Source organism: Exophiala mesophila (genome assembly GCF_000836275.1).
Source record: "Exophiala mesophila strain CBS 40295 unplaced genomic scaffold supercont1.1, whole genome shotgun sequence".
NCBI lineage: Eukaryota > Fungi > Ascomycota > Eurotiomycetes > Chaetothyriales > Herpotrichiellaceae > Exophiala > Exophiala mesophila.
This window is the reverse complement of record NW_015622504.1, coordinates 2,963,686-2,991,480: the sequence shown is the minus strand read 5'-3', so window position 1 is coordinate 2,991,480 and position 27,795 is coordinate 2,963,686. Positions and strand designations below refer to the sequence as shown.

The following is a 27,795-nucleotide window of genomic DNA, read 5'->3' as shown; positions in this document are numbered from 1 at the left end:
TCGCCTCGGACCTTCCCCAGGATTGTCACGCCTTGTGTAACCTGCTTGAGTAGTATAGTAGGCACTTGGGTATTGCGCCTCATATATATACGATGCACTGCCCCTTTTGTATAACCATCTGTGTCAGATTATTGTCTGAACTCTCATGACTCTCTCTATTCATGGCCACTTGAATGGCTTGAGCCTCATCATCATCTTACCACCCTCCTGATCGTCTTGTTGGGTTCATTGGGTCCTTACGTAGGCTCAAGCTCCTTGCTAAGGGTCAGGCTCAGGCATGGGCCATCCTTGGAGTACGAGTGATTGATTGTTCAATGATGTGGCACTTTTGATGTACCAGACGGTGAATGGAAGCTTGGGCACCCACGGTTCCGTCTTGTGTTGTCCCGAGTCTTTGGGTACGGTGCTATTGAGATGGGGCTACCAATGGGGCCACATGACAGCCTCAACATCCGCCGTCCACTCCTCCCAGTTTTTATCAAATTATCCAAGTCGATCAGGCTGTCCCACCAAAATTGCTTTCATGTGGATAGTTGTGGTATTTGTCTCGTGCCCTCACCGATAAGGGGGTGGATGCGTGGAGGCGCCGAGGCGCAGTACTGAATCAGGAAAAATGGCCCTAAGACACGCAAGCCATGTCGAGCCATTCGACGTACAAATCCGCTCAACCAAGTATCAGTCAAGCCACTGGCCAAATGAACGATTCACCTGCCGTCTTGGGTCATTCATCGCTCCTACAACGACCTCAGATGCATGCTTCAGTACGGTTGCATATGCGCGCCTCTGAGGCCAATACAAAATATCGGACATCATGGATGGTCGCAGCCCCCGGACCAGTGAGTATGTTCCCTCCTAGTAGTATTAATGTAATTAACAGGGCGTACTGGCGAAATCGGAACCAGATCAAATTCATACTGCAAGGCGTTGGAAGTCTCTGCAGATGAAACTTTACCACTCATCTTCGCGTCATGGCTTCACCGGTCAGGACAACACATCACCGGAATATCACATTATGGTTCCCCAGTCTCAATTCTTGTCCCATTTGCCGTATTTTGACCAGTCGCTGTACAGAGTTTTGAAAATGGCACGGCTGCCCACGTCCATGCTGGCATTGGACGCCTTCATCAGGTCTTGATCAGTCGCGTCTAAGATCGAGAACAAGCCTGGCATAAGGCTCTCTTTGACAGACGGGTCGATCTGTCCATCCAGGCTGCATCGGGCATACTCGGCCAGTAAGTAGTGCAAATGTCTTCCCGCCAGCTGCCTAGCCTTTTTTGTTTCGTCGTTGAGTTCGTTGAATCCACTTCGCTTCGTCGATCGTGCAGCCGAAACTGTTGGGTTGCAGATCGAGGTCAGGATCCGGGATAATTGCTCAGACGACACTGATGGGAGTCCCTTAGCTGACTCACGCTGCCAGATCGGTAAGGATTGGCCAAACAGGGTAAGCCCGTTCACGGCGGTCGCCGTAGGCATTGCATTCAGGGCAAGAAGCCCAGGCCAGAAAAGACATCGCATCATCGATTGCAAGAGAGGAACAAGTAGATGATATCGATCCGAAATGCGACGGCGGTGCCTGCTGAGGACCACCCCAATAACATCACAAACTCGCGAGAATATATCCGCTGCTTCAGGCTCGGATCGTGCTTGTCGGAATGACTTTTTCGTATCATCGTCCGCCGAGACCACCTGACAAAGAGTAGAAAGAAGTCGATCAAGAGTCGACTGGTTGATGGCCAATGGATGCCTCTCTAGGATATACTTTGAATTGTTCAAAGCGAGAAGGAGATGTGTTAAAGAATAATCCCGAGTCAGAGATGAGAGACATGCAAGTTCCGCCAGCTCTGAGACGAGGTTAGAGTTTTGAGTGAGATGGAACTCTTCAACCCTGGAAACAATCAGAGCCGATGCAATGGGACTCAAATCTAAGGTTGTACCACGTCCCTCTTTTCTCAAAAAGGCGAGAGCATAAGCATAACTTGAGCCGGTGAAATCGCAGATTGCAAGCTCCACCTTGTCAGCAAGCAAGCCAACGTGGTCAACGAGCAAGTCCGTCTGAGGGCTCATGGCCGAGAAAAGACCCCTCAACCTTAAATGCACAGTCTGCTCCGTCGGACCAAGAATTGACTCTAATTCAACGCGGCTATGAAGCAGGTGTCGAACAGAGACCATCAGTCGATCCTCTGGAAGCGGTACCACACTGGTATCAATCCAAAGCTGTCTTGTAGCAATCAGGTCTTCGATGGCGTCGACTTCATCATGAAATTCATCACTTTCTGTAGACACCTTGACATCAGCCATAGCGTCCATGAGTATTTTGAGGTTCATTAGACATTTGGTATCAAGTCCATTTTGAGAGGCTTGTCGAGAGTTGTGCTTCAACATGCGGATGAATCGCCTTCGTGCTTTCTCGAAGGTCTTTTCTGTCGCGGGATCCTCAAGGAGACTTGTTGACCGTAGACCTTGGCTTAGGAACACCTGCATCGCAAGAAAAGGCATCTCATCATGGTACTTTCCCTTGTGCTGCTCAATCGTATTGACCGTCCAGGACACGAGTTTCGAGACATCCTCAGAATCCTTCGAGACTAGTGCTCGGTTCCAAACTCTTTCGAGAATTCGTGACAGCAAATTACGCATGGCTATTGATGCCATAGAGGAATCAAGGTCCACATTGCTCGAAAATTTCTCCGAGATGTCGACCCATAACCTCCAAGAACTCGCATCGATTGCCGAACCGGGAGCAACTGAATCGAGCTCCAAGATCATAGCCAGCTGGTCATTGATTTCCTCCACTGCCAAACCTGCAGATTCATTTTGCAAGCTCTGCAAGATATTCGTGACGAGCTTTCTGATTCGTGGCTTTTTAAACACCGCAAGCGGCAACTGACGAAAGAGTGACGTTGACATCGTCCCAGGTTGAAAACTCTTGCCAGCCTTATCCGAGAAGTGGTCGACCATGATGGCTCGTAGGGACGGATTGTTGAGGGCTTCATCGCTCATTATGATGGCTTCCAACAAGGTGTCTAGGCGTGGGACTGGAGGCCCTTCAAGTTCTTTGAACTTGATAGCGCCAAGAACTTCGAGTGACTCGGATATCAGACCTGCAAACAAGTCTCCAGAAATCGAAAGAATTTGCAGGTTTTGCAAAAGTCGTCCCAGGCATGCTATCAGAACTTTGATCGCACTATCACATTCATAGCTCTGGCCGTTCCATGTTTCACTTATGGCGTTGTCAGTGCCTCTCGTAACGTCGCGCAAGGCTTTGACGAGATGGCTGAGCTCTGTCTTCAGTATCGACCGATATGCGGGAGCATGTAAGCTGCCACTTAGGAGAACGGAAAATGCTTCGAGACACTCTAGACATTTGCTCGCCGAAAATTGACTTGACTTGCCTTGGTCTCTGATTTCCAACTGCTCTAGTGACACGAAGCTATAGCTTGCAGTGAACAGGCATTGAAATGTTTCAAGAGCTTGAGAGTTCGGTCGATACTGTATCAGATCATGTATGAAGGACCATAACCTCCATCGTTGTGTTTGATAGTCAGAACGTCGTTCTAGCGCATTGATGATAGACACGGCAAGATTGTTTATCTGTTCATCGTCCAGCAATGGTTTTTCGGTATGTCCTGAACATGACCTTAGATATGCCGAGAAGATGGCTAGATCTGCCATTTCCTCGACCGTGGAACCAACCTTGGTGTTCAAGGCCTGGAGAGGCGACATGACACGCTCAAGAAGCTTGGGACCAAGACTTGAGGGTGCCGAAAACTGAACCACTTTCTCCAACTCGTCGAATACAACAATTTCCTCCCAGGCTAGGACTGTAGGTGTACGATCAGATTGGTGAGTCTGGCGGGACCGTGTGCGCATTGCATTTTGCAGACCTTCACGCCAGATAGAGATAAAACCATCGATATCCCTGGAAGTGGCGAAGCCTTTGAGGAGACGGACTATAATGGTGTCGGAAATACTAGCATAGACATCTCGAGACGCGCTGCCTTCTTCGATGACGCTACAGAGCTGATCCAGTAGACCTTTTGAAGCATCCAGACCTGTCTTTGGCAGCAAGATATTGACGTCAATTTCTAATATCTTGGCAAGTAGTGGCCATGGTGTCGACTTGGCATCAAGAGACAGTTGTGCGGAGAGGAGATGGCCTAGGACCGGTAGGGATGTTCTGACATGGCGAGTTACCGCAATATCAACAAGGCTCTCGACAGGGATGAGCAAACTTGAGTCCATTTCGATGGAAGATCCTGACCACGCGCTTGATGTTGCAACACCGGATGAAGTGACTTGGGGGATTCCAATCCATAATGTGTGAACAAGACCCAGAAACAAGGCATCGAACCAGGTCTGTTCTGAACGATGCTTTGCCAGATCCTTAGACGGCACGCATCGGAGAGTAATGTCAAAGAGGTTTTTTAGTAGATAGATGTTCGTAGGGGTCATGAAGTTTTCAGTGATGTAGGTCCTGATGGCTGCAACGTCAATGATTGTTTTCTGAAAATCAGCCAGAAATCCTTTGAGATGCTCGAAGTATACCAAATTGTCGATAGATTTCCACTTCTTCGCATGGCGCTCGTTAAAAAGTGACCTGCCAGGTAAGATGACATGTAGGGCGACCAGCCGCTCCAGACTTTGAATGACGGGCATCCAACACTCAGAATCAAACTCTGGTCCCTGTAGAAGATCCAGCGTGATGAGCGATGGCATAAGGCAGTGCGAGGTGAATGCACGGTTGGGGTCGTCGGACTGTCCTCGAGAATTTAGGCCTCCCACAGCCCAGAGTTGTATTGCTGTCGAAGTTATGTTGGAGAGAAGGCGCTGTTCCTGAGATGGAAGGGGATTTGCTGCGACAGAGGCTATCGTGTCAAGCAATGCTCCAAAGAGAGCCGCTCTTTGGCTCCATCCCGTAGTCCAGGCAGAGCTGAGGTTATGTGAAGCGGTAGACTGCCTATCATGAGGTAGAATGAGAAGTTCGACCGACCGACACGTTGCTTGAAGGAGGATCCAGAGTATGCTGTTGTTTGGCTGGGAAGGTAGGTCTGGCGACAGTTTCCGTTTCTTCGCCGGCGGACCATCTGGCTCTTGGACATAGTCGTTCAAGGTCTCCGACCCAGGAAAGGAGGCTTTGAACTTAAGGGTTGTCCTTAAAATCTGAGTTATAGCATCGTAGAACTTTCGTTCTTGAAGGATCTCAAGACAAACATCTTTGGGGATTGAGCTTGTCAAAGTCAAAAAGAGAGACCAAGAGAGTGGCGACGAGATGAAACTAGATGAGAGGATCATGAGTAAGTTTGAATGGCCACTGACAGACATACGAAATGGCATACCTGTCTCGGAAGGCAGACCCATCTCCTGGGTTCTCTCGCTGTACTGGAACCGTCAATTTCTTCAACAACCATCGCAGAAGCCACTGTTCCTTGAAGCCCGCAGATACTGCATCTGTTTGATAGAGTACATTAGCGGTACAGGAAGAAACATGTCGTTGAAGATTGACATTGATCAGTTTGGCCGCCTTGTTTAGAAGGAGATCTGGTTGCTGATTTGATTTCTCAAGGTCGGCGATGGCCACCTCGAACGGGCCTTTGGACATGACAAAAGCATCGGAGAGATGACAAGCATGTATCACAATTTGAACATATGGACATGTCCTGGGGGTTTCAGTCTTCAAAGACGGTCGATGTGAAGTCTCGAATATGGAACATCAAGAAAATATTTGCCAAGGCGCCGTTTAATTGGTTGGGCGGCGAAGGAAAGTGCCTGGTACCTTTTTGCAGGCAAGAGGTTCCGCAATTATAGCTCCGAGCTCCCAAGCCCCAAAGAATCATCATATCTTGAGATCGACACCTTGATCAAAGTCGATTTAATCCTCCCTTTGCCCAGCGACACCAGGTTATAATCTGCGACATTCCCACCATTCTACCGCCCTCAGGCTGTACACCGGCCCAAGCTCTGCACTACACATCACGCGACACGCTCAGTATCGATCCTCGAACCCTGCCCTGACCTAACCTCAATCTCGATCAAAAGATCGTTCAATCATGTCCGACACCAATGCCTCCAGTCCCCCTTTGCCCGTCGCCAAATCCAAGCCCATGAGCGAAGCTCTGTTGAATGAAAAGGTACGCGACCACCAGGTTTCTTGCCCCCAGACCGAGTTGTTTGGCTGGAGAGACAAACATCTTCAACTCAGTCGCGCAGACCTGCTCCCTCACTACCTCCACCCTAGCGTGGAAGATAACCTGGAGAAATCCTACATCATCCACGAACCGTGCCATTGTACCATACTAGCTTCAGATTCTAACAATGACATGTTTGCAAACAGTGGGACCGCGCCATCTCTTCGTTCGTCATCCGATCATCACTCGGCTTCTCCTTCGGTGTCATTTTCTCAGTCTTGTTGTTTAAGCGAAGAGCGTGGCCTGTGTGGTTGGGCACTGGTTTTGGCGCTGGAAGAGCCTGGGAAGAAGCTGATGGTTAGTCACTACATGCGCTCCCTCCAACAAAAGCCGTGCTTTCTACGAGACATGTTCAAACATTCGCTGACTTCGGCCAACAGCCAATTTCAAGAGAGGAGATTCGTTTTCGACGGACGGACTGCGGAAAGTGAGGACAGAACGATAAATCAGAAAAAATTCACCATCTAGACATTGGGTGAATGGATTTCAAGAGCATGAGGGGACAAGTCACTGATGATGATGATCGGTGGACTTGAAGCAGATGATAAATTCTCCCGGCCCGAGGTATAAGTATCTACATATGTACAGACGACACAGCCAAGGATCTCTGGGGGTTTTTGTCACCTGAAAGAAAGCAATGATGTTTCAAATCAAAAATCGCTGGCTTATGATTATATTTCTTTGAGGGTACAACAAGATGGCCGCCCTGGCACAAACGCATTTGTGACGGAACCCCCCTCGGTGTGGTGACCATTCCAGTGCTTATCCTATTGAGCAAAATCATCATCACTTCCCTTCCACTCCCTACCTAGCCGACTTCTCCGCCTCAATCTCTCTCCGTACATTCTCCAAGTCGGCCTCTCGCTTTCGAAGGTGGGATTCCAACCCTTCGACCTGTTCGGCAACCAAGGCCAAATCCTCACGCAGCCGCTTCAGGTCTGAGCCTGATTTGTTTGCATTTTCCGAATTGAGGTCAACGTACTGCCGCTGTTTGAATTCGAGTAACTGCTGTCCCTCTCGCTTGACCAAAGCCCAATTCGTCTTGCCTGGTCGATTATGTCTCCCACCTGAACCACCATTCTCCAGTCTCTGCTTCCTTCTCCTATCCACCGCCGCGGTCGCTGCATCGTGTTTTGCCTCGAGCTCGCGCAGCTCACGCAACAGCCGTACCTTTTCCAGATCTTCGTCCTCGACCACATCAGAGAAATCCGTTCCTTTCGGCTGGTACGAGGATCCGCCCTTTCCACCAATGCGACTGAGGTAGGCATCTCCAAACTTGGCCTTCCGTCCCGACGTAGTATCTTCATCGTATTTCTGCGCCCGGTTCCTCATACTATCGATCTGATAATCGATCTTATTCCCTTCAAATGTCGATCTCAAACTTGGCGGCACCGACCGCGGGATCCTAAACCCTTCATGTCGATAGTTCAAGATATGTAAGAAGGCAATACACGCATCCTTGGAAATCGTATCTCTCCCACTCGTGTTGACCAAGTTCCACGCACTGCGGACATCCGTATCCGGCACATCGAGACTCGAGTAGAGAGTATGTAGACTTTCAAACCCAATCTCCCCACGTCGATCTTTGTTTGCCGAGTATATTTCCTCGTACTTCCTCTTATCACCGGGATTCATATACCAATCAAACCCGTCCTTGAGTCCAGCTTCCTCTTCGTCGTCTTCGATTCTTTCAAACTGCGCCGCCTGATGTCCTGTAAGGGCGCGATTCGCTGCGACTAAATGAGCCTTGGACTCTGGAACAAGCCAGTCGGGTAGCGAGGTCGGCACATCCTGGTATTCACCGTTGACGAGGTCGAAAATCAGGCGCATGGCAACACAGAATTCCTCAAAGTCGAGTTCTCCATCGCCGTCGACATCGGCAAGGTCCCATACTCGTTCGAGTTGGTCGTCTCTTAATTGCGAGTTGCGCAGGACCGTTGCGGCGGCTTGGTTGGTGAGGTGGGAGTGTGGCGCTGCTGGTTGAGGTACAAGCGATGAGAAGATCTCCCAGTAGCGATTGATTTCCCATTGCTCGATCTTTTTGCTTGAGGAGGAGGACATGGCCGGTGAGTAGATGGGTGGGTTGGTAGGTGGGGTGCTGAGATTGAAGTATAAGGAGGATTGAATCGTGGAGAGGACGACCGATGGTTGGGGAAGAGGAAGAGGCGGGTAAGCTGGAAACACAACGCTCAAACAAGAAAACAGGTGCTATACGAGGGCCGTGGTGGTGTTTGTGAACTGGGTGTAGGGGATCACAAATCCGTCAGTCGCCTAGCTATGAGAGAGAATAGAGCAACAAGAGCAGAGGCAGACTGGGTGGATGTTGGACCGACAGACCTCTACTCACTCACTACTAGTTTACTAAGTACTTGACTACGTGGTTGGCTGTGGCTGTGGCTGGAGTCAAGACTCGCTGTTTTTGTGACGGTCAATTTTTATGTCGGCTATGGCAGTTATAGGGCGAGGCACAAGTACAGACATGGTACTACCCCTTTTCTCCTGTGACGTGACCAGCCAGTATCAAGATGATTGATTGCTCGTTATCAGTAGTTTTAATCAATCCCATCCATGCATCCTTCTCAATGGGCTCCAATCTGTCATGGCGGGAATAAAGATGCCGATGCAGCACCTTCCATGAAAAAAGACTTTTGAACACCAAGCAGAAAGAATCCCAACCCAAAAGCCTGAAGCTGCATCTTCAGCTATGCATAATCATAACCATTCCCTTGAAACTGAAAAATGCATCCCTGACGCTGTCGTGAAAGAACGCTCAAGACCAAGTCTGCCCGAAACCGATATCCAATTTGAAGCGTTCTCGAGACCACTCGGCATTGAGCTAACAACAACTTTGAAGCATTTCCATCGCGTGCATCATTACATGCTAGTCGCCCTGCTTTACCTTCTTGGCCCAGCCATCCTCTTTAGGACCACTCAGATTTCGGCTTCTTGGCACTTCGCTGAGATGGGTCGTCGTTTCGACGACGTCTGGTCCCGTGGGAAGTTCGTGTTGAGCCCTGATTAGTAGGAGTGCTCGGGACAGAACTAGTGTTGGCATTTCCCCATTGACCCTGCGGACGAGAGGCAATTGGATTCGCCATCGATTGTGGCACCATTCCTCCGAAAGATACTGGCATTGGGTGGTTGAACGGAAGATCGTAACGATTACCATTCGCGTCAATTCCATGAACACCAATACGAACGAATTGCGGCATGTTGCGACTAGCGTCCTGATATCTCTGAAGGATCCGAGTAGTCGGTGCAAATGGTGGGCCAGCAAGCGGATCGTCTGGATGGTATGGCATCATCCCCTGGTGCAAAAATTGCCGATGCTGCTGAAGTTGAGGAGGCATCAGCGGGCCTGGTACCACTTGAGCTTGTTGTTGTTGTCGTTGCAAATTGGGTCCGTAGTGTTGAGGCCCGCGCGCTGGTTGATGAGGTCGGTGTTGTTGCTCAAGCGGCTGCTGTCCATGGTATCGTTGGTCAAACAGGGCACGTGGCTCGTATCTGACCGCCTGAGGGGGGAAAGGGCTTCGATTTAGAGGACGCTGTTGCCCTCTCAACTGCTCTTGCGGAGTTTGCGGTTGTGGGTACGCTTGACCCAGGTTCTGTTGTTGACCGCCATATCCCTGTTGTGCGAGTTGCTCCATAGGGTGACGCCGACCCAGCTGCTCCTCCGCCATCTCCTGCGCCTGAGAAGCCGGAGTTCCCTGCGCTCTGTAACGAGCGACAGTCGCGAGACTTTGTTCGCGAGTAGGCAGCATGGGCACGGTAATAGGAGCACGAGGCTGGGTCGGTCTACCTGGAGATGCAAGCGTCGCTAGCTGGCGATCGCTTGAGGGAGGCGTCTTTGGTTGACGAAGGGGAGAGGAGAGGTTGTTAGAGTTCTCAGACTCTGCAAGTTGTGGCGAGGTGGCAAGATCCTGGGTTTGAGCTGCTGGATCTCCGCCTGGAACACCTGAATTGTATGAGTTCAAAAAGTTACCCATCTCTTCTGTGAGACCGAAATCGTTCGGTTCTGCAAGCCAGATTTGATTTTGATCACTTATAGGTGCCGAAGGAAGATCAGGGCCTTCGATGCTGGGAAAGGGGTTATCGGCACGAGGGTGATTCTCTTCTAAGCCGTTGGGGATATCACGGGTGACATGCGGTGAGATCGGCTGGCTTGGTTGAATCTCGAAGTCACCCACTGCGAACGAGTTCAGAGGTGTTCTTGACGCTGTGGCAGTTCTCTGTTGGAGGAAGTCACTCAAGCTTTGAATTGGTTCGAACGACTGAGCGTGAAACTGTTCGGCAGAATTTGAGCTAGAAGGCTCGGATTGATTGTAGCCACAGATTATTGGGAGAGAAGGTTGGAGAGAAGGTTGGAGATCAGGAAGAGGACGTTGGAAGTCAACCAAACAGTCACCACTTTGTGACTGGAATTGAGGGGCTGTGTCCAGGGCACCAGGAGATAGAGGCTCGGCGGTGTTGCCAAAGTGATTCACTGAATGACTTGAAGCTGGCAGAGGGCCAAAGATTGCTTCTCTGAACGCCATGTCAAAGCGCTCATCTTCATCGCCAGACAGGTACATGCCGCCGCCTGTTGTGGCGTCGAGGCCCGTCGTGGCATCCTCAAAGAAAGAGTCTGCGTTTGTGGAGTCCGCGAAGAGATCCTCATCACTAAGATTTGGAGGGGCGGAATCAGACTGATTGTTAATTTGGTTAGCCCCGTGTGTATCAGACTTCGCGGTTCCTTTATTGCCTGAAGGTCTGTACGCCATCCTGTTGACGTTCGTTTTGTAGCGCGGGAAATTGGTGATATGAGGAGGATATGAAACCAGGGTAATAGAAGATGTTAGACAATATAGACAGATATAGTCTATGATATAAGGGATGTCTGAGCAAGTTTGCAGCGAGATGGAGAGATTTTGTGGGACGAAAGAAAAAGATCGTTGAAGAGAATTAAGGAAAAACAGACAGTGCGATTGGTCGCGCTCATGATTCAGAACAGTGAAGATAAGAGTGAATCACATTGTTGGTCTGTGACAGCACAGCAGTGCCAGCCTCGCGCGGCGGCGCCTCAGTCGTTACGACTAGAGAGTAGATAGCCGCTAGTCGCTAGTCGGACCAACAGTTGCAATGACTTTCGACACAGTGAATGCATCCTATTACCGCCATTCTGGGGAAGCAAACACCAAGAATGAAGGACGTGTATTAGACCCCAGGTTGAGAATGAATTGGCTTCTGTCATCGCTTATGTTAATGCGCCTCTTGCCTGGAGCGACGGAGCAGACTAGCAGGGCCCTCGAAAGGGACATATTCGATCCAACGATTTGCGTTCATCCTCACTGAGGTCTTCCAGATTTTCTCAACTACCTCCATGGTAGTATGGGCTGAGTTGCTATCTGCTTCAAAGTGGTGGAAGTAACTGCTGGAAGTCGGCACGCGCATTCCTCCATGATGTTACTCCACCATGTGACGGTGAAGACCTAACTGTAACTCTGATTGAGTGAAGCAGTAGACTGGAGTCACACCTGTTAAGACCAGGCATGCTGTTAATGTCCTGGGAATTGGTTCAAGACATGAGTCAGAGTTCGTGATCTCGGCGAAGAGTGAAGAAACACACGTGAATAAATGGCCTTTGAGATTTGTGATGTTAATATTCAGCCAATCACAACCGACGGAGACAGATCATCACGTGACAATCATAGTCTTTGCATCGGCCTTGATTCTGCACATGTATTTTATATATGCGGCTTTGTAGCCCTCCTGCGGACAGTAGCGTCAGGAGAATGGATTTATCAATAGGAACATAATCCTCCGGCATTGTCTTCCATGTTCCAAGAGCCTGCCAGGCCGACAATATGAGGTTCGTCGGAATCTAGTTGGGCAGCATTGATGCGGCTTTCTGTTGCAATTTCAAGATCTGCTTCCGTGCGTCGACCCCCCATCAGAAGCTTTCGTGCCCATTCATCAATGGCAGGTTCGCCGGTCTCGTCCCTGGCCTGTTTCAAGAAAGGGATGAGGGCAGTACCTCCAGTGCCCCGCATTTTCTTCTTTCGTTGTGTATCTGGCTCGGGTCGGTGGTACTGGATCGAGGCGATTCCTTGTCCTCTTCTCGTTGCGGGCTCCTGGCTGCTTCCCTGGCGAGTTCGGCTCATACTCCTGGATTCTCTGCTCTTAACAATGATGTATCTCGAAACCATTTGGATGTGTTTATCTCGCAGAGAGCGAAGCATGGCAAGACAGGCGTCATAGGCGACGGTCAAGTCTCGCCTTGAGTGATTGTCTTGTACGAATTCTCGGATGTTCGCAACTCCCTCGACAGCTTGCAGAAACCTGCGGTGTGGTCCGGGCATGTACTGTCTCATATCATGGATGAAGCTATGCCTCGGTTTTGGGGCGGCTCCGGGCTCCGCTTCTGATTCCGAAGTAGTATCGTCCATTTTGGTGCCTGTCGGCCTATGTTCGATGCCTAGAACAATGTCGAAAAATTGGATTAAGCTGCTCTGGGCGTTTGAGCCTCCACCGTACTGGCGCCATGATGCATTTTTAGTGCCATCATCGTAGAAAACGCCTCGTGGAAGTCCAGCGTCTTTCATGTTCTTGCTGCCAGCCAGGAAAGGGCGGATGCGGTGGTAGAAGACGTGGGGATCGCAACTCTCATACATCCTCAGGAGGAGAGTGCCCAATTCATCCAATGTTTGAGCAAATAACTGCAAACATGTTGTAACGGTGTCTAAATCATTGTCCCGTGCAGCCTGGATGGCATCTAGCATGAGTGGGATGCATGGCCCGGCTTTGGCTTCAATGGCGACGCTGACCAGATAAAACCATTGTTCGTCCAAGGAGCCAGTGAACGTGTGTAGAGCAGATAAATTGTCGAGGATGAGATCGTCTGAAAGGAAAATGGGCTTGAAATTCCACAGGCAGACGCTGGCATAGGTGGGGACTGGAGGTAACTCAAGGTGTTCACAAATTTGGAGTAGAGGATAGGTGATTGATGGTGGCAATCGCTGAGAAGGGTCAGCGTCTGCAAGGGCATACAAGAGCAATACAGCCTACCTCTGATGGTTTTTCGCCTCCCCAAATATAACCATTGGCGAAAAAGGTCAGGATACAGTATGCGCGACGCCACTCAGGTTCGGACTCGAGATGGACGGCGGGGATGATGGGTAGTTTATCGATGACGGTGCGCAGGCGTTTGGACAACAACAAGGACTGGAAGTTGTTCATAATACGCTCCCAGCGATCATATACCGGGTGAGGAAGACATTGCAGCGGTAAGACCGAGGGTAGAAAGCCTCTGTCGGGGGAGACGCCGTAGTCTTGTGGTCGAGGAATTGGAGGAAGCATAACGGCAACGTTGAGGAAAGGCGTTTAGGAGGGTATGGAGGAACCGTCAGAGACACCCGTCGAGGCGGTGAGACTCGCCGAGGCCTGACTTTAGGAAAATGGAGGATGTGGCCACCGCGAAGAGTATAATAGATCTCTTGTTTGAGAGGTGATGGCGTGGTTGGGAGTCGTTAGGGAAGGGTCAACGGTGGAGAATTGGTCAGCACAAGGAAGCTAGTGCGAGTATGTAATAAGAGGACAAGGGACTGACAGGAGGTCACCATGAGGCAAATAAACAAGAAGCTTCAGAGTGGACATAAGGAATAGTCGGAGGAGAGGACTGAGAATTGATGGCATGATGGAAGGTCATGGCAAAAACTTGAACGGCAAGCGGGATGCGCCGGGCTCGGAGGTGAGAGTCAGAGGCAAAAGGAAGGGAAGGCTAAAGATTTGGTGGCTGTTGTTTGCAAACTTCAACTCCACGCTGAGGACAATTTTCTTTTTTGATCATTAATTGTGGAGCAGCCAGGAGTCAGTAGTTGATTATTATTCCATTCAGATGACCATTGACCATTATCCAGATTGTCCAAGGCGAGTTCTTGTTATATCACCGTCATGGTCGAGATCTGATTCGCACTCCTTACCTAGGTAGGGAGATAGCCTTGATTCCAGTCACTTCATTAAACGAGGAAGAGATTTCAAGGAAGAGTTCTGTTATGCATCTCTGGAGATTATGCAAACAGACATGTCTGTGTAACTTTGTAAATTATCTGCGTAATAATTGTCAGTTGATCCCCTGCCAGGATTGCCCCGCCTCCGGAAAGTCTCGAGGCTTGCCGGAGAGCCGTAACAAAATAGAGGGGCAGGGGGCTTGAGTGGCCCGTAAGGCCGAGGATCTCTGGGCACCTTGAAGCCCGAGGCGGCCCTGTGACCCCCGTGTGACCCCTCCTCTCGGTGTCTGAACCCTTTTACCGAGGAGTAAGGTAGGCTGCGGTCTACAGAGACTGCAGACTGCGCCCTACAGCCTCACTGGTACTCGGACAGCCTGCAGCCTCCAGCCCTGTGATCCTGCGCCAGCCAATCCGCGGCAAAAAGGCTGTCTTCAACTACTCGTATTCATTTGATACCCAGCGTCAACATCCGCTTTGCCCAGACGCATAATTCTCACAGGTAGGTTCTGATAAATCGTATTGAGAAGAGGATGAGGCTAACGAGGTATTATTGGTCCTCCTGTTGTCATGTCGGCGTAATTACTTCGGTCTTGAGAGGAGCCTCGACCAGGCATCCTAAACCTACACCCTTCTTAGCCTCTTTGGATGCCAGGCCAAAATGGCGATTTAGTTCATTCCGATTCACCTCTCGATCAAGTGCTCTCACCGAAAAAAGGGCCCATGCAGTGAGCCAACATACAATGGATCCTTGTAACCGTTGACCCAGTCCTTGAGCGCCTCCGAGATGTCATGATGACTTTTCTTCAAATCCCAAAACGCTTGTGGCAGTGACGATGGTGTTCCAGTGTCCACCTCAACAATGGCCGCCCGAAGGACAATGTCCATCCTCCGGGCCAAGGGCCAACGTCGCCCACACATGTTGAGCCCGTGCATTAGAGTGTCAAACATAGGTTCTCGAGCCTGCTCGAGATGGCGATACAAGATCAGCTTCAGCCTCGCCGCAACAAATAAGAAGAGGCTTAGAAATGGCGTATTGAGCTCGGCATCCACGTCGCTGATGTTTCGCAGGGTCACCACAAGATCTTCACATGCCTGAAGACACCTTTGAAGTGGAACACCCCCGCCCGCTGGCCCATCTAACTTCAACACCCGCTGGTACAGGATGATGATTGCCGCTGGCGACAAGATACTCGTATGCGTGAGATTGGGATCAAAATCAATCAGCCCGTCTGCGAGCAGTGTGTAACTGGTATTTGGATGAGCACTGACATATCCTGTCAAGTTCTTGTAGATCTCGTCGCATGTGCTGAGTGCCTCTTGCTCTCGATCCTCGTACCTACCTCTCTCGTGCTCATAAATGAAGGTATGCAGGGGTTGCAGTCCGATGGCTGCAAGGTGCGCGTGGCTTCGAAAACTATCCTTCAGATCTGGTGTACTGACATAGGCAATGCTCGAGAGATGATCGACCAATGCTGCCGACACATCACGCCACGACACTCCAAGGGTGGAAACGGCATCAATCGCCAACGTCACCCATGTCAGCGCGATAGGCGGCGTTTCGCCACTGTGATTACCGGCAGCAGGGGGTCCCACTTGTGCCGGGCTCTGGTCCGCCATCAAGTCCAAAAGTTTGCGAAATAGACCAATATTCTCACACATCCGCCGACAGACAGACAATAAGCTAAACGTACTCTCTATCTTGTCCGTCCCACAGTCGAGAATCGCAATGATTAGCAGTGCCTGTAAGGAGCTGAGCGAAGCCTTGGACAATGCTTCGTTCAATACTTGTCCTCGAAGATATTGGGACAGTCGATATCGTCCGTGGTATCCCAAGCAGATGGCCTGACTTGAGTAGGCGATCTGCAACGAAATAACTGCCCTCAACACCACGTCGTCGATATGAGTAACTGGGGATGGAAGTGCTTCTAACGCCTTTTGGACATGCTGCCGACTCAGAATGGGCATCCATAGATAAGTCTCCTTGAAGAAGAGATCTGCCAGGTTATACATGTACTCGCGAGGAAGAGACATGAGATCTTTGACAGCGTCTTCTGATCGAATGTGGGTGTCGTGTCTTGTGGACGAAAAGGAAGACAGTGCCGGTGTGTTGGTCAATGGACTTTGGGCTAAAGTTTGGTCGGTTGCCGTCGATATCTCTGCGACCTCTGGAGACCAAAGACTGATAGGGTCCCTAGTAGGGTTGGCTGGTGTCTTTCTCTCCCCATATTTCAATGATCTGACTTCCTCTTCTAGAGCCTCAAGCCTGCTTTCCAATTCCGAAACATAACCCGCGCGTAGACCTCGTTTCTTAGGTTGAGCCACATACTGACAACTGACTTTTGCTTTGACACAGAATCCACATCGCGGCAAGGCTCGATCACATTTTGTCTTTCTTTGACGACAAAGATAGCAACTATATGTGTAAATTAGTTTGATTACGTGGTGCAGCCAATAGCAAAGCCATCTAACTGACTTACACAGTCCTGCTTGTTCTTTCGGATGCTGATGCTGATGCTGACACTGATTCATCAGACGATTTGTCAGTCATTGAGACAAGTAACACCTGTGAGGACAGTGACCAGAAGAAATTGACAACTGTGGGACATATCTAGAGGAGTGGGATGAAGATAGAGGAAAATGGACTTGAATACTACCTCAGAGATGACATCAAACGGGCACATATAATTCGACGGCGAGACATGGCCCGACAAGGTTTGATCTCCGCGAAGCTTGTTATGTTTGTCATGTTTGTCATGTTTGCCAACCATCCTCGGGAAGTTTTGGGTCTTGGCTTTGTTTCAAGATTGTGGTAACTGTGGCTTGTGTGACAGAGCCCCTCGGCCTCCCACGCCTCCCCCAGCTTGCCAAAAGCCCACCTGCCAGAATCCGCCTTAAGCCCCTCGGCCTACCAAGTCTCTAATTATAGGCGCTTGACGCTCAACTCTCAACTCTCCGAATTAATGGCCCAATGGATTATCAATCTTGAGCAGTAATCCACGGTGTAAGGTCCTCCGCGGCAATGCTCGTATCTGTGGTGGTTCAGCATGCGTTGCTTCAATGCACCTTCCCAACGAAAAGACCATAGATTCAGGAGATGGGGAAGCTGGGAAGCTGCGACACTTGAACATCGAGACGCATCGAACTCTTCGCTGCATCCTGGGATACCATGCACATACATATATGTTGCCCATGTCATTCACCCAGAGGTACATATTGTATCATGAGTACTCCGTATGCACTACTCCGTACTGACAAACAGCCCCCAAAGTCAACTAACCAAGTACGAAAGTCGCTCCCGTCCGCCAACACTGCCTCAGCCTTGGGTGGCTCCTGAAGCTAGGCCGACCGGTCGTCTCTACTAGACTAGGGGTCGTAAGGCCCCCGTCATCCTGCAATAGGAACTAAAGGCGACCAAGTCTCACTGGTGTCTGGGCAAGTATCCCTCACATCTCCTTGGCCCTATACGAGATGAGCCTTCAATAGGTCTAGCAAGGTTCTCATTGGCTCTGCCACAGCCCATCCAAGGCTTATGTCGTTGGCAAGGTCCTATTTTCATGCCGGGCAATTTGGTTTCATCCTTGTTCGACCGACCGACCGCACGGTGAAAAGCCAAACCTTGCCCGCAATCCCTCTCCACTTGTCCTACCGACGGGTACCGATCGTTCTCTTTCTGATGTTTGACTGAGCATAGCATTCCCTTCTGACCTTTGTTTCGTCTTTCTAGCTCCCTAAACTGATCGCAAAGCATTCGCGACCGTGCGAAATCCTTCGCCATGGTCACTACTTGTCGAAACACAGCGCCTCCAGCGCGACTATTGATATCTTCCAACAATTTGGCCCAGGATCAAACCACAGCACCCGCCACGGGTATCCCTTTGGCCATCGGCAATCCTTTACAGAGATTCTCAATTCGACCTCGAATTCTGGACCAGACTATATTTGGCCGGGCTGATGGATGTGAGGGAGAAACCGACTATGCTTGTATATCGAGGCGAGGAGGAGTTTACGACGCAGATTCATCTTCAACTTCAACGTCTTCGGCAGATGTCGACTCGTGGAACGGCACTCTTGGTCGAACCACACCTGAAAATTACGAACTATATAATGACGACCTCACCCTCATTCTTCAAGACAATGAAACCACCATCCACGGGTTTCCTTTTACTACAGATTCTCCGCTTAGCCCAGGTATGTGAAAATCTCCGAGCCCTTCTCGTTCTTTTGACTGGGTATTGACATGCCTCAGTGACGAGAGGCTCTCTCGGAATCGGCTTCAACTCAACCTTTCTAAATGCACTTGTCGACAATGATCTGGCCCCAATTAAATCATGGGGTCTGTGGCCGGGTAGTCGGTCAGTTAGTGAGCCTCGAAATGGACTCCTCATTGTAGGAGGATACGACTCAGCACGTGTTGGCGGAGATTGGGTCACATTTGACAGCATCCCGACCTGCACCACCTGCCTCCAGATCCGTGATATGGAATGGATCACCGACGACAATAATAAAACCTCCATCTTTGCCGGTACTCAAGAAGCACTCCAGGTGTCTATCAATCCCTATGGCGATCTACTAAGCGTGCCGCAAGGTGTGTACGAAAACTTTGGACGCGCCACAGGAGGCGTATATGACCCCGACCAAAGTGGTTTTAGCTGGGTGCGTGCCGATGGAGGAGCACCCAATGGGACTCTGCGTGTCACACTTCAAAATGGTTATGAGACGGACATTCCACACACGGAGATCTTCACACGGCCTCGGGGTTACAACTCGACAACAGGGGCATACGTTGTGATGAACCAGACGGTCGACACCACCCTAATGCAGAACGTGACGAGTTCTTCGGGTGTACCCATGTTTGGCATGCCATTCTTGACCATGAACTATATGATTATGGACGTTGAAGAAAATCAGTTTCGGCTTGCGCCTGCGATCCGTCAAAACTTTGCCAGTCAGGGCGGCGGCGTCATTGAACGGAAACTCTGTGAAGGTCTCGCTGACCCAACCGAGAGCGCGACACCTCCAGGATCGACGTCAGAGCCCGGCGGCTCTAATGACAACCCTGAAGTGACGGACGGTGGCAGCGGCACACCGGTGGGTGCGATTGTTGGTGGTGTCGTGGGTGGAATTGCAGGGCTTGCCCTGTTGGCTCTTGCTATCTTGTTTTTTCTCCGTCGTCGACGTGCTCGAGCAAACGAGGCTGCCGTCACTGGCGGGTCCACGGCGTACGACAGCACAGCACAGAAAGGCCAATACTACCCCAACGGCGGGTATCCCAACAATGGATACTATCCATCGCCTGGCAGCCCTCCACCCCATCCCATGGGCTATACCCCTGTGCCACCAGCCGAAATGTACGCCAGTCCGGCAACCGTCGTGCCAAAGTCGGCAACTGCTTCTGAATTGTTTACGCCTTACTCGACCACGACGACTACCCATCTGGGTTCTGGTCACAACGATGCCTCCAACATGGTGCACGAGCTACCTAGCAATCCGCAGACAGGGACAGGGACAGGGACAGGGACAGGGACCCAAATTTCGTCGGCCGGCTGGGGTGGCACATCGCCTACAGTGACCAGCACGACCGACCATGACACGATTGTAAGTTACCTTTTGATTTGCTTTGGCACCAATCGACGCTGGCCTTAAGCTAATGACCTTCTTCCTTAGTCAAACACCAAATCGCCGACACCTGGCAGATGATGACCATAGTCAAGGGCAACGATCAATTGTATCGTCAGCCCCGTAAATTTTGAATCATATTCACGACTGAAGAGCAGTCTCCCGTCTCCACACGCACCGGCTCGACACAGGTGAAACAACAGCCTCACAGGTCGACTTTGCAACATTCGTTCACCACTCACCATGTCCAACCAGATGACCGTGTCTTCAAGACAACGATCTGGACCTCCACCACACACCGCCGAGTCTTTCCCTCATCAATCTCATCCACCCGACCCTCCCCAACCATTATAGCATTCAAGCATGATTGATACTTTTCCGCCTTTCTATTATTGAGCCATGGAGTTAGACCTAGCATACGCATGCACGCACCATGTGACTAAGCGTTCAAGCTTGTGGATAGATTGCAACAACATATTTTTTTGTATTGGGTTTGTTTTTCTCGGAGCATTTGTTTCTGTTGCTCCGACTTTATTTGGATTGGTTGAGTGGGTTGCAGAAGACCGACTCTTTGTCAGACGGGTGGGGAGAGTCGTTGAACGGGAATAGGTAAATCCATGTTCAAGATCGGACACATCCACCTGAGCTCGCCCCGCTGGGGCCGACAGACATGACTTAATGATGGGAATCAAAAAGGCCTTGTTTGGGCATGACTGGATAGATGCCTACCTATGCAATGGTTTTGTTGCAGGGTAGTGGTGATTGGTCAAGAGATCGATCAATCGGTGGCATGTGTATGCTCCCTGGACAGGACATATATGCATATATATGTTATATATGCCCCAAGGTTTGATTTAAACTGTACCACTTTCGTTCAAGAAAGGGAGCGCGACCACTTTAATCGAGCACGTAACAGGGCATCAGAGGACTCCTGGAAGAATCAGGCGAATCCGAATCCAGATCGGCCTACCACCATCTGGCACTACGCAGAACTCGAATTACCCAATGTTCAAAACACCAATACTCTGCTGGTCCGCGTCATAATTGCAAAGGTTGAGAATTTGCAACGCCTCCTCACCATCCTTCGAGGCATTCCAGTCATTCAGAACGATCCGAATTGGAGATGCCACAGCTGGTGCGCAAATGCTTTGGCAGCGATAGCGGCAGATGGAACGGCCGTGGGGAGGGACCTCGATATTGGATTGGCAGCGGATAGAACCAGTTTGCGAGGCACTATGTAGCGCAGAAGACCGCTCAGGGTCGCTTCGATGCGTCAGCGCTTCTGTTGAGACCTGAGCCAACTTGGAATTTGCTGGACAATAAAGAGATGATAGCGTAAAAGACTTGCTTGAAAGAGACTGGCGACCCGTCCTTTGTACAAGAGGATCATCTCATCCCATACATCGTCAAAGAATGTTTGGTTCAAGTTGTCGTTCGATAGCGCTCGAGCATTGGAATCCTTGTTCCTTTTCTCTTCAATATTCTCCCCACCACTTTTGACAGGCTGCCTCCATTTTGAGTTCTTGCGGGGATGCATCAAGGAATCGATGGATTGAAACTCGCCATTCTGTCCTTGTATGTTCGCTGCTCAGCCAGGCTGAGGTATACTCCCAATAATTTGGATACCATCCAGACATCTCCCAATCGAGAAGACCGACAATTTGGTCACCCCGGAGGAGAATGTTGAAGGGACTCAAGTCAGCATGGGTAAAAACCGGTGGTGGCCATGGTCCGTCTTGTTGCGTGGCCATATCTTAAACATCCTGCCAGTCTCGGTCGTTTTTCCTCGATCTTTAATCTGGGATGGTTAAAGGCCCTCTCTAAGCCATAGGTGAAACTCCTGTATTGTCTCAAACGGACCAAACCGTGGGCAAGAAGAACGTGGTATTCCAGAGTCGCGTAATGATCCGCCGATACAACTCTGAACTTTAGTACACTTTAACTGATCGAACACTTTCTGGCGTGAACTTTCGCATAGCTTTTTCCATGCGGTCGGTAATTCGTCGCCTTGAATTCTTTCCATCACAATATAGGCAAGATTCTTATGGACAAAAGAGCAGAAGACTTTCGGTACTGGAATAGACGTGTGCTCGGTGACAAATTTCAATGTCGCCGCTGTGGTGAGGTGAGCAAATGGACCCAACTTAGTTAGCCTTTTCTTGGATATTGGAACACAGAATCCCATCTGGTCATAAAGTCTGGCAGTCCTTTTCCCGTGCTAGAAGCGCCAGGTAACGCCAGAGAAAGTTGTTGTTGATAGCTAAGTGCTCGGTACCTTTGTGTTGAATGTCTCTTGTGATAAACAAGTACGGAATGTTCTCGGAAGCCATGTATATATATATATATATCTATATCTATATATATAATCCCCGAACAGTCGTCGCCTAGCACTTTTTCGCTAACTCATCCCTCGCCACTTTACTCTCTCGCTAACGACTATTTAGTCCATTCGCTCCCTCGTCCGCTCTCTTCCACTCCTTTCCTCTCTTACGCGCTCCCCCTCCACTCCCTCGCTACTCCCTTCTACTCCCTCACGGCTCTGGCCTGCTCCTACCATGCTCCCCCACGTGCCGGCGAGGATCCCGTTTAGGCTCCAGTCCTATAGGCGCTAACGTTACGCACATCCAGCCTCGTAGTAACTTTACCCGATTACGGTGGTAAGGGCCTATTTCTGCCCTAATAAAAGGTGGGTTCCCTAAGAGGATGCCCTGCTATATCGCTGGACGGGGTTAACTAAATCCCCTAGTTCTATAGGATAATACTTCTCTTGCTCTCCTCCTTTCCCTCTCCCTCGATTTATATCTTCTTATTACTACCCTTCCCCTATAATATAAAGCTTATCATCTTCTCGTCGTATAGTTTATAATAGGTGACGACGACCTCGAGCTCTTTGCTTCTCCTATAGAATCCCTCGTTTCGCGCTAGTTATATATTGATCTATAGGGAGACATCGCCTAAGCCTAGCGCTGCCATCGCTTCTAAGGGTGTGAATAGGGACGCTTCGTCTCTATCTTGAGTAGAGTATGTATCAAGTTTTCGACGTTGGACGGCTGTGCGGGAACCACGAGAAGCAGACGCTTTTGCCTTGGCTACGTCTGCTTTTTCCTTCAACCTCGCAGAACGGTACTTGATATTCCTGCTGCTTTCTTAAGAGTCGCTTATTGGCTCACGCGCGCGCGCCCCATGGCCAACACCAAGAAAGATTACAAGCAAACTCTGCGACGACACATTTGATAAGATATACGAATGTTACGCCCCTTTTGCGAAAGCCGTGCCTCCCGCAGCGGCATCGAATCGGATACACTCTTCTAGTCTTAGGATGTTGAAATGGTCTTTGACGCTGCCGCGTTGACGTGCCTCGCCGATATTCGTGGCACGGAGTTCCTTGAGATCCTTCATCGCGCGGCCAACGTGCTCAAAAACCGGACCTAGTGACGTTGCTGGGAAAATGACGATCTTGAACCCTAGACGACCGGCCTCGTCGAGGGAGATGTCCGGAGTAATTCCGCCTGCGACCATATTCAGCAATACGGGAGTTGGGGCAAGATCCTGGCACACTCGAGCACATTGCTCCATGGTCGTCATACCCTCAAGAAAGGCAACGTCCGCGCCGGCGAGTATGGCCTTGCGTAGTCGTGAGATTGCAGCCTCGTACCCCAACGACTGTAGGCAGTCGGTTCGAGCGATGATCACGATATCAGCCCAGCCTGCGGATTGAACCCTCAATTCCTCCCTCGCCATGTGCGCGGCGCGGATACGACTGAGGTAAACCTCCTCGTCGACCAACTCCTTGTTCGCTAGGTGGCCGCACCGTTTCGTCACTACCTGGTCTTCGAGGTGCAAACCGGCCACGCCAGCCGCCATATATCGACGCACAGTGCGAGCTACAGCCAGGGGTCCACCATATCCAGTGTCGGCATCGGCGATAAGCGGTGTCGTTCGGTCCAGAGACTGGATCATCCCAGCATTTGCCACCATGTCGTCCATCGTTGCCAATCCGACATCAGGCATACCCAACCTTGACGCCGCGGTCCCGGCGCCGGTCATGTACAAGCAATCGAACCCTTCATTTAATGCCAGCCGAGCCGTGAGTCCGTCATACACGCCAGGACATGCAATTGTCCTGCCCGGCTCAGTGAGGAATTGTCGCAATCGTTGGGCAGCCGACATCCCAGGCACAGCCATTTGTTCACGGGATTTTGGCTGTTGCGTCGAGTCTGTGTTGAACAGGTGTGTCGCGGTCTGTGCCCTGCAGTCGACTCGTCCTTCTCTAAACTATGGCCAATTAGATGCTTTAATTTATATCTGCCGCAACAGATCTGCGACAAATCGCCCATAGTGGAGCTGCAACCTTCAGGCTAGCATATCCAGACAACATGCGTTTGCGTACTGAAGGGCCGAAAATTCGGCGCAAATGTCACTTTCACGATTGGTCTACCTACTTTGGCTTACGGTCGATTAGGCTGTAAACCCTCCGAGCACTGCACTAACGGCCGATTTGAGCTATATTCTACAATGTACTCGTCTCGAATGCTTCGATGTTATTGTTTAGTGCTGAGAACATGACCATCCGGACCGGTGCAACGATAGTGAATGATGAACTTCAAATGCTGCACGACGATACGCTTTTGCCTACGAATCCTTGTCAATGCGGTCCGGCAACGCAGCCTCAAATGCTGACTAAATATCCATTTCCAACCTTGTACTTTGAAGAGGAGGCACGGTCTAGCCATCAATCCGAGAGCCCGGGAATCTTAGTCGCTTCAAGATGCTCCCCCGTGTCTCCGACCACGACCGTTTTCGACGGAATAACGACAGTGAGAAACCGACAATACTCGCTCGTTATGTTCTTCCATGCATGATTCGTTCCCCTGGAGTGACACGTGCGCGATGTGTCAGCCATTCAACGGGCTCATGATACAATCGGTGTCACTCTGTGGCCCTCTTGTCGTTTTGGACTTACTTCTGTACATAGATGTCTCCTTCACCCAAGGTTCTCTCTTCCCCATCGTCGAGGATGATCTGCATCGTGCCCCTGAGCACGACCCCATAATCGAGGCTCTGGTTGCGGTGCATATACACGGCTTGGCCTTGATGTGTCGGCGGTAGATCGACTACCTGGCATACTATCCCTGGTGGGCCTTGTCCTCGACGAAGATTATCGGCAGACAGTTCATCCACGGAGCCCTGAATGTTGACCGGGAATCCTCTTGTTCGATGGATGAGGGTAATCCCGAGAGGAGCCGCTGATGCTGCAGACTTAGACTTGTTGGCTGCAAAGGGAGTCAACGGCGTAAGCTGTTCCTCGTGATCGAATATTGCTTTGCCTTGACTGTTGTGTCCTGTGACGAGTCGATTGACCGTCGGCAAGCCAGGCACGGCTGTCATATTCTGCCTTGGGAGAAAGTAAAGGACAATGCCTCACGTGAAGCTTGTGAGAAGTGTACCGGTGCGAAAGAACAACAACTCGGCAATGGCTGAGTTAAGTTAGATACTCTTTCGGTTTTACAAACAGTCTTATCGTTCAACTTATTTGAATACAGTCCCTCTTCCTCTGGAAATGGAAAGGGATCCTTTGCAGGCTACAAAGCCCGTTCTGGCACTTTCTCAAAGCTATTCTGAGTCATTTAACAAATGGAGCATCTTCTACCAATCAACCATTCTGGCCGAATTTCCGGCATGTTCCCGGAAGTACGGCACCTCCACCACCAGGGTGTGGTGTATCGATATTGCGCGGCGGAACTTTGCATATGCGAATTTTCGGCGATGTCAGAAGCGCACTAGGCCGCGGCCGCTCTCGAAGGTGTGTGTCTAGTTATCAGATTTGGGGAGAGTAAGAGCTGACGAGGTGTTATTTGTTAAAAGCGTGTTCCCGTGTCGATCTTGGAATTGCATTCGCGGTTCATCTTGAATTGGGACTTCAAATTGTAGAAAATTTCGGGTTGGATGGTCATATGACTCTAGTCCTTGGTACTCCCTGTCAGCCATTCATCAAAAAGCGCAACCATGATCTCCAAGTCGTTTCCAGAAGTGGATCATTTCGTCCCGGTAGGACCAAGCAAAGAAAAGCTCGAGTTCGCCGACCTCGAGGTATTGGACTTCGCGCGATATAATGACGGGGCTTCTGCGCGACGCGCTCTTTCAGAGCAGGTCCACCAGGCGATGACCACGCACGGATTCTTCGTCATTGTCAATCACGGCATCAGCGAGGAACTCATCACACGCTTGGTCGACATAGGTCACACCATCCTCACTCGGACACCAGCTGAGGAGAAGGAGAGACTGAAGGCCGATATGGTGGGGAAAGGAGAGTACCCGGGCTTCAAACCTCGCGGACACTGGAAGTCTGGGGACTCCAAGAGCGGCGATCGGATTGAGAACTTCAATGTCAACCGGGATCTGACTTTGCACACCCAACCTGCGTCACTCGAGCCGTTTCGCGCCGAGATCACAAGCTTCATCGAAACGGTGCACAAGAGCATCCTATACAAAATCCTTCGCCTGTTCGCTTCGGCCCTACAGATTCAGGACGAAGACTACTTCGTCAAATTGCACGATTATGACAAGCACGATGAGTCTTGGTTTCGATGGATGGAGTACTACGATGACGCTCGCAATGACTCTTCCCCCCTCGACCAGGCGAACAAACAGTCGCTCTGGATGGGTGGCCACCAAGACCTGAGCGCGCTGTCCCTCCTGTTCAGCCAACCCATGACAACATTGCAGGTACGTAACTATGAGGACGATTCGCAGTGGAAATACGTGCCACACATTCCCGGCGCCATCATCGTCAACGCCGGCGAGCCTATGATGTGGTGGACCGGCGACTACTTCAAAGCCTCAGTGCACCGGGTCGTTGAACCGCCAGTCGACCAGAAGGGTCACGACCGCAGCAGCACATTTTATTTTGTGGTGCCCAACGACGACATTGTCATCAACACGCTCCTCGAGCAGAGTCCCCTTTTGCGTGAGGCCGGGGTGAAGAAGTGGTTCAAGGACGGCGAGGCGCCGACGAGCAAGGAGTGGGTCAATAACCGCATTCGAGTGACGGGTCGCAGGGCCTTGTTCCAAGACGGCGAGAAGGGTAACAGCGTACAACAGAAAATTGGGAATGTGACGACAACATGGTTCAGATGAAGAAGGAAACTCGGGAAGCGCCTGGTAGAGAACGAGCTCCGTGAGCTCGAGCTACTTACAGGCTTTCGTAGCTAGGAGAAATGCAATACTCCGTGCACTGATAACATATGACCTTGAAGTCCATGACTCAATCTTTGTCTCTGTGCTGGCCACCACGATGGTTGACGAAGCCAAACGGTGACATAGTCCGATTCTCTTTGTAAATGGACTTTCGGAACAAGATAATACTTTCTCGGGACACGAGTCTATCCATACCAATCCTAAAGACGGAGATATAGGCAGAGGTTTTTTACACCTCGTTCGCAAATCCTTTGTTTCTCTAAATATTAGCTGATCAAGTGTCATGTACACTAGTGACCTATGCTTGAACTACCGATCTCGCTGTCCACGGATCAATCAATGTACTGATCTAAGCCTTGACCCTGCGCCAGCTAAAGGGTGTATTTGAAGCCCGGTAGACCCTCAATAACCATAGTGCCCCTACCAACTTTCTTGTTGCAGATACGGAAGTGGATGGTCATGATTACCACAATGGCAATGATCAAAATATTGCAGGCGATGACTGCCCAGATTCCCGGTCGATAATGCGGTGCGTCCTGGCTTCGGAAAACCAGGGCGCCTGCTATCCCACCAATGCTACCCAATCCAACGAGAGAAGCGCTGCTGAGGGCTCGCTTCCATTGACCACGAATATTGTTGGCCTAAGATTTTGGTGATATTGTCAGCAAGGAGACTTCGAGACGGGGATTGTTGCATCGGCGTACCTGATAGGCCATGACGGCAGGGAAATTGGCGGTGATCCCACCAGTCGCTAGGACAATACCGAAATATCTTGCCGCATTGTTCTGCGCAAAACCCTGAGCATTCAAGGTCAG

At 50.4% G+C, this 27,795-nt stretch overlaps 11 protein-coding genes across 11 annotated transcripts; 4 read left to right on the top strand and 7 right to left on the bottom strand.

Annotated features, from left to right (window-relative positions):
* Positions 1–662: 662 nt before the first annotated feature.
* On the bottom strand, positions 663–5,655 carry PV10_00953 (uncharacterized protein). The gene is made up of 2 exons (XM_016365096.1): positions 5,334–5,655; positions 663–5,272 (listed from the first exon to the last, which is right to left on the bottom strand). Exons 1-2 carry the CDS (start codon positions 5,594–5,596, stop codon positions 1,027–1,029), a joined length of 4,509 nt encoding a protein of 1,502 aa, XP_016228745.1. The 5' UTR covers positions 5,597–5,655; the 3' UTR covers positions 663–1,026.
* Positions 5,656–6,044: 389 nt separating this feature from the next.
* Positions 6,045–6,650, top strand: PV10_00952 (uncharacterized protein; the record flags this gene model as incomplete). The annotated part of the gene is made up of 1 exon (XM_016365095.1): positions 6,045–6,650. The coding sequence occupies one exon, from the start codon at positions 6,045–6,047 to the stop codon at positions 6,648–6,650; it is 606 nt and encodes a 201-aa protein (XP_016228744.1).
* A 173-nt stretch (positions 6,651–6,823) lies between these two features.
* On the bottom strand, positions 6,824–8,518 carry PV10_00951 (uncharacterized protein). The gene has a single exon (XM_016365094.1). The coding sequence runs from the start codon at positions 8,241–8,243 to the stop codon at positions 6,987–6,989; it is 1,257 nt and encodes a 418-aa protein (XP_016228743.1). The 5' UTR covers positions 8,244–8,518; the 3' UTR covers positions 6,824–6,986.
* Positions 8,519–9,103: 585 nt separating this feature from the next.
* On the bottom strand, positions 9,104–10,942 carry PV10_00950 (uncharacterized protein; the record flags this gene model as incomplete). Its single annotated transcript, XM_016365093.1, has 1 exon — positions 9,104–10,942. The coding sequence occupies one exon, from the start codon at positions 10,940–10,942 to the stop codon at positions 9,104–9,106; it is 1,839 nt and encodes a 612-aa protein (XP_016228742.1).
* A 1,020-nt stretch (positions 10,943–11,962) lies between these two features.
* PV10_00949 (uncharacterized protein) lies at positions 11,963–13,517 on the bottom strand (the record flags this gene model as incomplete). The annotated part of the gene is made up of 2 exons (XM_016365092.1): positions 11,963–13,177; positions 13,227–13,517. The coding sequence occupies 2 exons, from the start codon at positions 13,515–13,517 to the stop codon at positions 11,963–11,965; spliced, it is 1,506 nt and encodes a 501-aa protein (XP_016228741.1).
* A 1,148-nt stretch (positions 13,518–14,665) lies between these two features.
* PV10_00948 (uncharacterized protein) lies at positions 14,666–16,771 on the bottom strand. Its single transcript, XM_016365091.1, has 2 exons — positions 16,645–16,771; positions 14,666–16,580 (listed from the first exon to the last, which is right to left on the bottom strand). Exons 1-2 carry the CDS (start codon positions 16,713–16,715, stop codon positions 14,870–14,872), a joined length of 1,782 nt encoding a protein of 593 aa, XP_016228740.1. The 5' UTR covers positions 16,716–16,771; the 3' UTR covers positions 14,666–14,869.
* A 259-nt stretch (positions 16,772–17,030) lies between these two features.
* Positions 17,031–19,864, top strand: PV10_00947 (uncharacterized protein; the record flags this gene model as incomplete). Its single annotated transcript, XM_016365090.1, has 4 exons — positions 17,031–17,373; positions 17,436–18,355; positions 18,414–19,762; positions 19,832–19,864. The coding sequence occupies exons 2-4, from the start codon at positions 17,941–17,943 to the stop codon at positions 19,862–19,864; spliced, it is 1,797 nt and encodes a 598-aa protein (XP_016228739.1). The 5' UTR covers positions 17,031–17,373; positions 17,436–17,940.
* A 650-nt stretch (positions 19,865–20,514) lies between these two features.
* PV10_00946 (uncharacterized protein) lies at positions 20,515–21,024 on the top strand (the record flags this gene model as incomplete). The annotated part of the gene is made up of 1 exon (XM_016365089.1): positions 20,515–21,024. The coding sequence occupies one exon, from the start codon at positions 20,515–20,517 to the stop codon at positions 21,022–21,024; it is 510 nt and encodes a 169-aa protein (XP_016228738.1).
* Positions 21,025–21,056: 32 nt separating this feature from the next.
* Positions 21,057–21,320, bottom strand: PV10_00945 (uncharacterized protein; the record flags this gene model as incomplete). The annotated part of the gene is made up of 1 exon (XM_016365088.1): positions 21,057–21,320. The coding sequence occupies one exon, from the start codon at positions 21,318–21,320 to the stop codon at positions 21,057–21,059; it is 264 nt and encodes an 87-aa protein (XP_016228737.1).
* A 1,712-nt stretch (positions 21,321–23,032) lies between these two features.
* Positions 23,033–25,171, bottom strand: PV10_00944 (uncharacterized protein; the record flags this gene model as incomplete). The annotated part of the gene is made up of 2 exons (XM_016365087.1): positions 23,033–24,053; positions 24,747–25,171. 2 exons carry the CDS (start codon positions 25,169–25,171, stop codon positions 23,033–23,035), a joined length of 1,446 nt encoding a protein of 481 aa, XP_016228736.1.
* A 618-nt stretch (positions 25,172–25,789) lies between these two features.
* PV10_00943 (uncharacterized protein) lies at positions 25,790–26,920 on the top strand (the record flags this gene model as incomplete). The annotated part of the gene is made up of 1 exon (XM_016365086.1): positions 25,790–26,920. One exon carries the CDS (start codon positions 25,790–25,792, stop codon positions 26,918–26,920), a length of 1,131 nt encoding a protein of 376 aa, XP_016228735.1.
* Between the last annotated feature and the right edge of the window lie 875 nt (positions 26,921–27,795).

Bases quoted from the DNA above. Each gene is read 5' to 3' on its own strand.
- PV10_00953 (XM_016365096.1), bottom strand. From the start codon at position 5,596: ATGTCCAAAGGCCCGTTCGAGGTGGCCATCGCCGACCTTGAGAAATCA. The intron at 5,273-5,333 runs GTATGCCATTTC...CCTCTCATCTAG, and splicing joins GGGTCTGCCTTCCGAGACAG to TTTCATCTCGTCGCCACTCT.
- PV10_00951 (XM_016365094.1), bottom strand. From the start codon at position 8,243: ATGTCCTCCTCCTCAAGCAAAAAGATCGAGCAATGGGAAATCAATCGC.
- PV10_00948 (XM_016365091.1), bottom strand. From the start codon at position 16,715: ATGACTGACAAATCGTCTGATGAATCAGTGTCAGCATCAGCATCAGCA. The intron at 16,581-16,644 runs GTAAGTCAGTTA...TTACACATATAG, and splicing joins GAAAGAACAAGCAGGACTGT to TTGCTATCTTTGTCGTCAAA.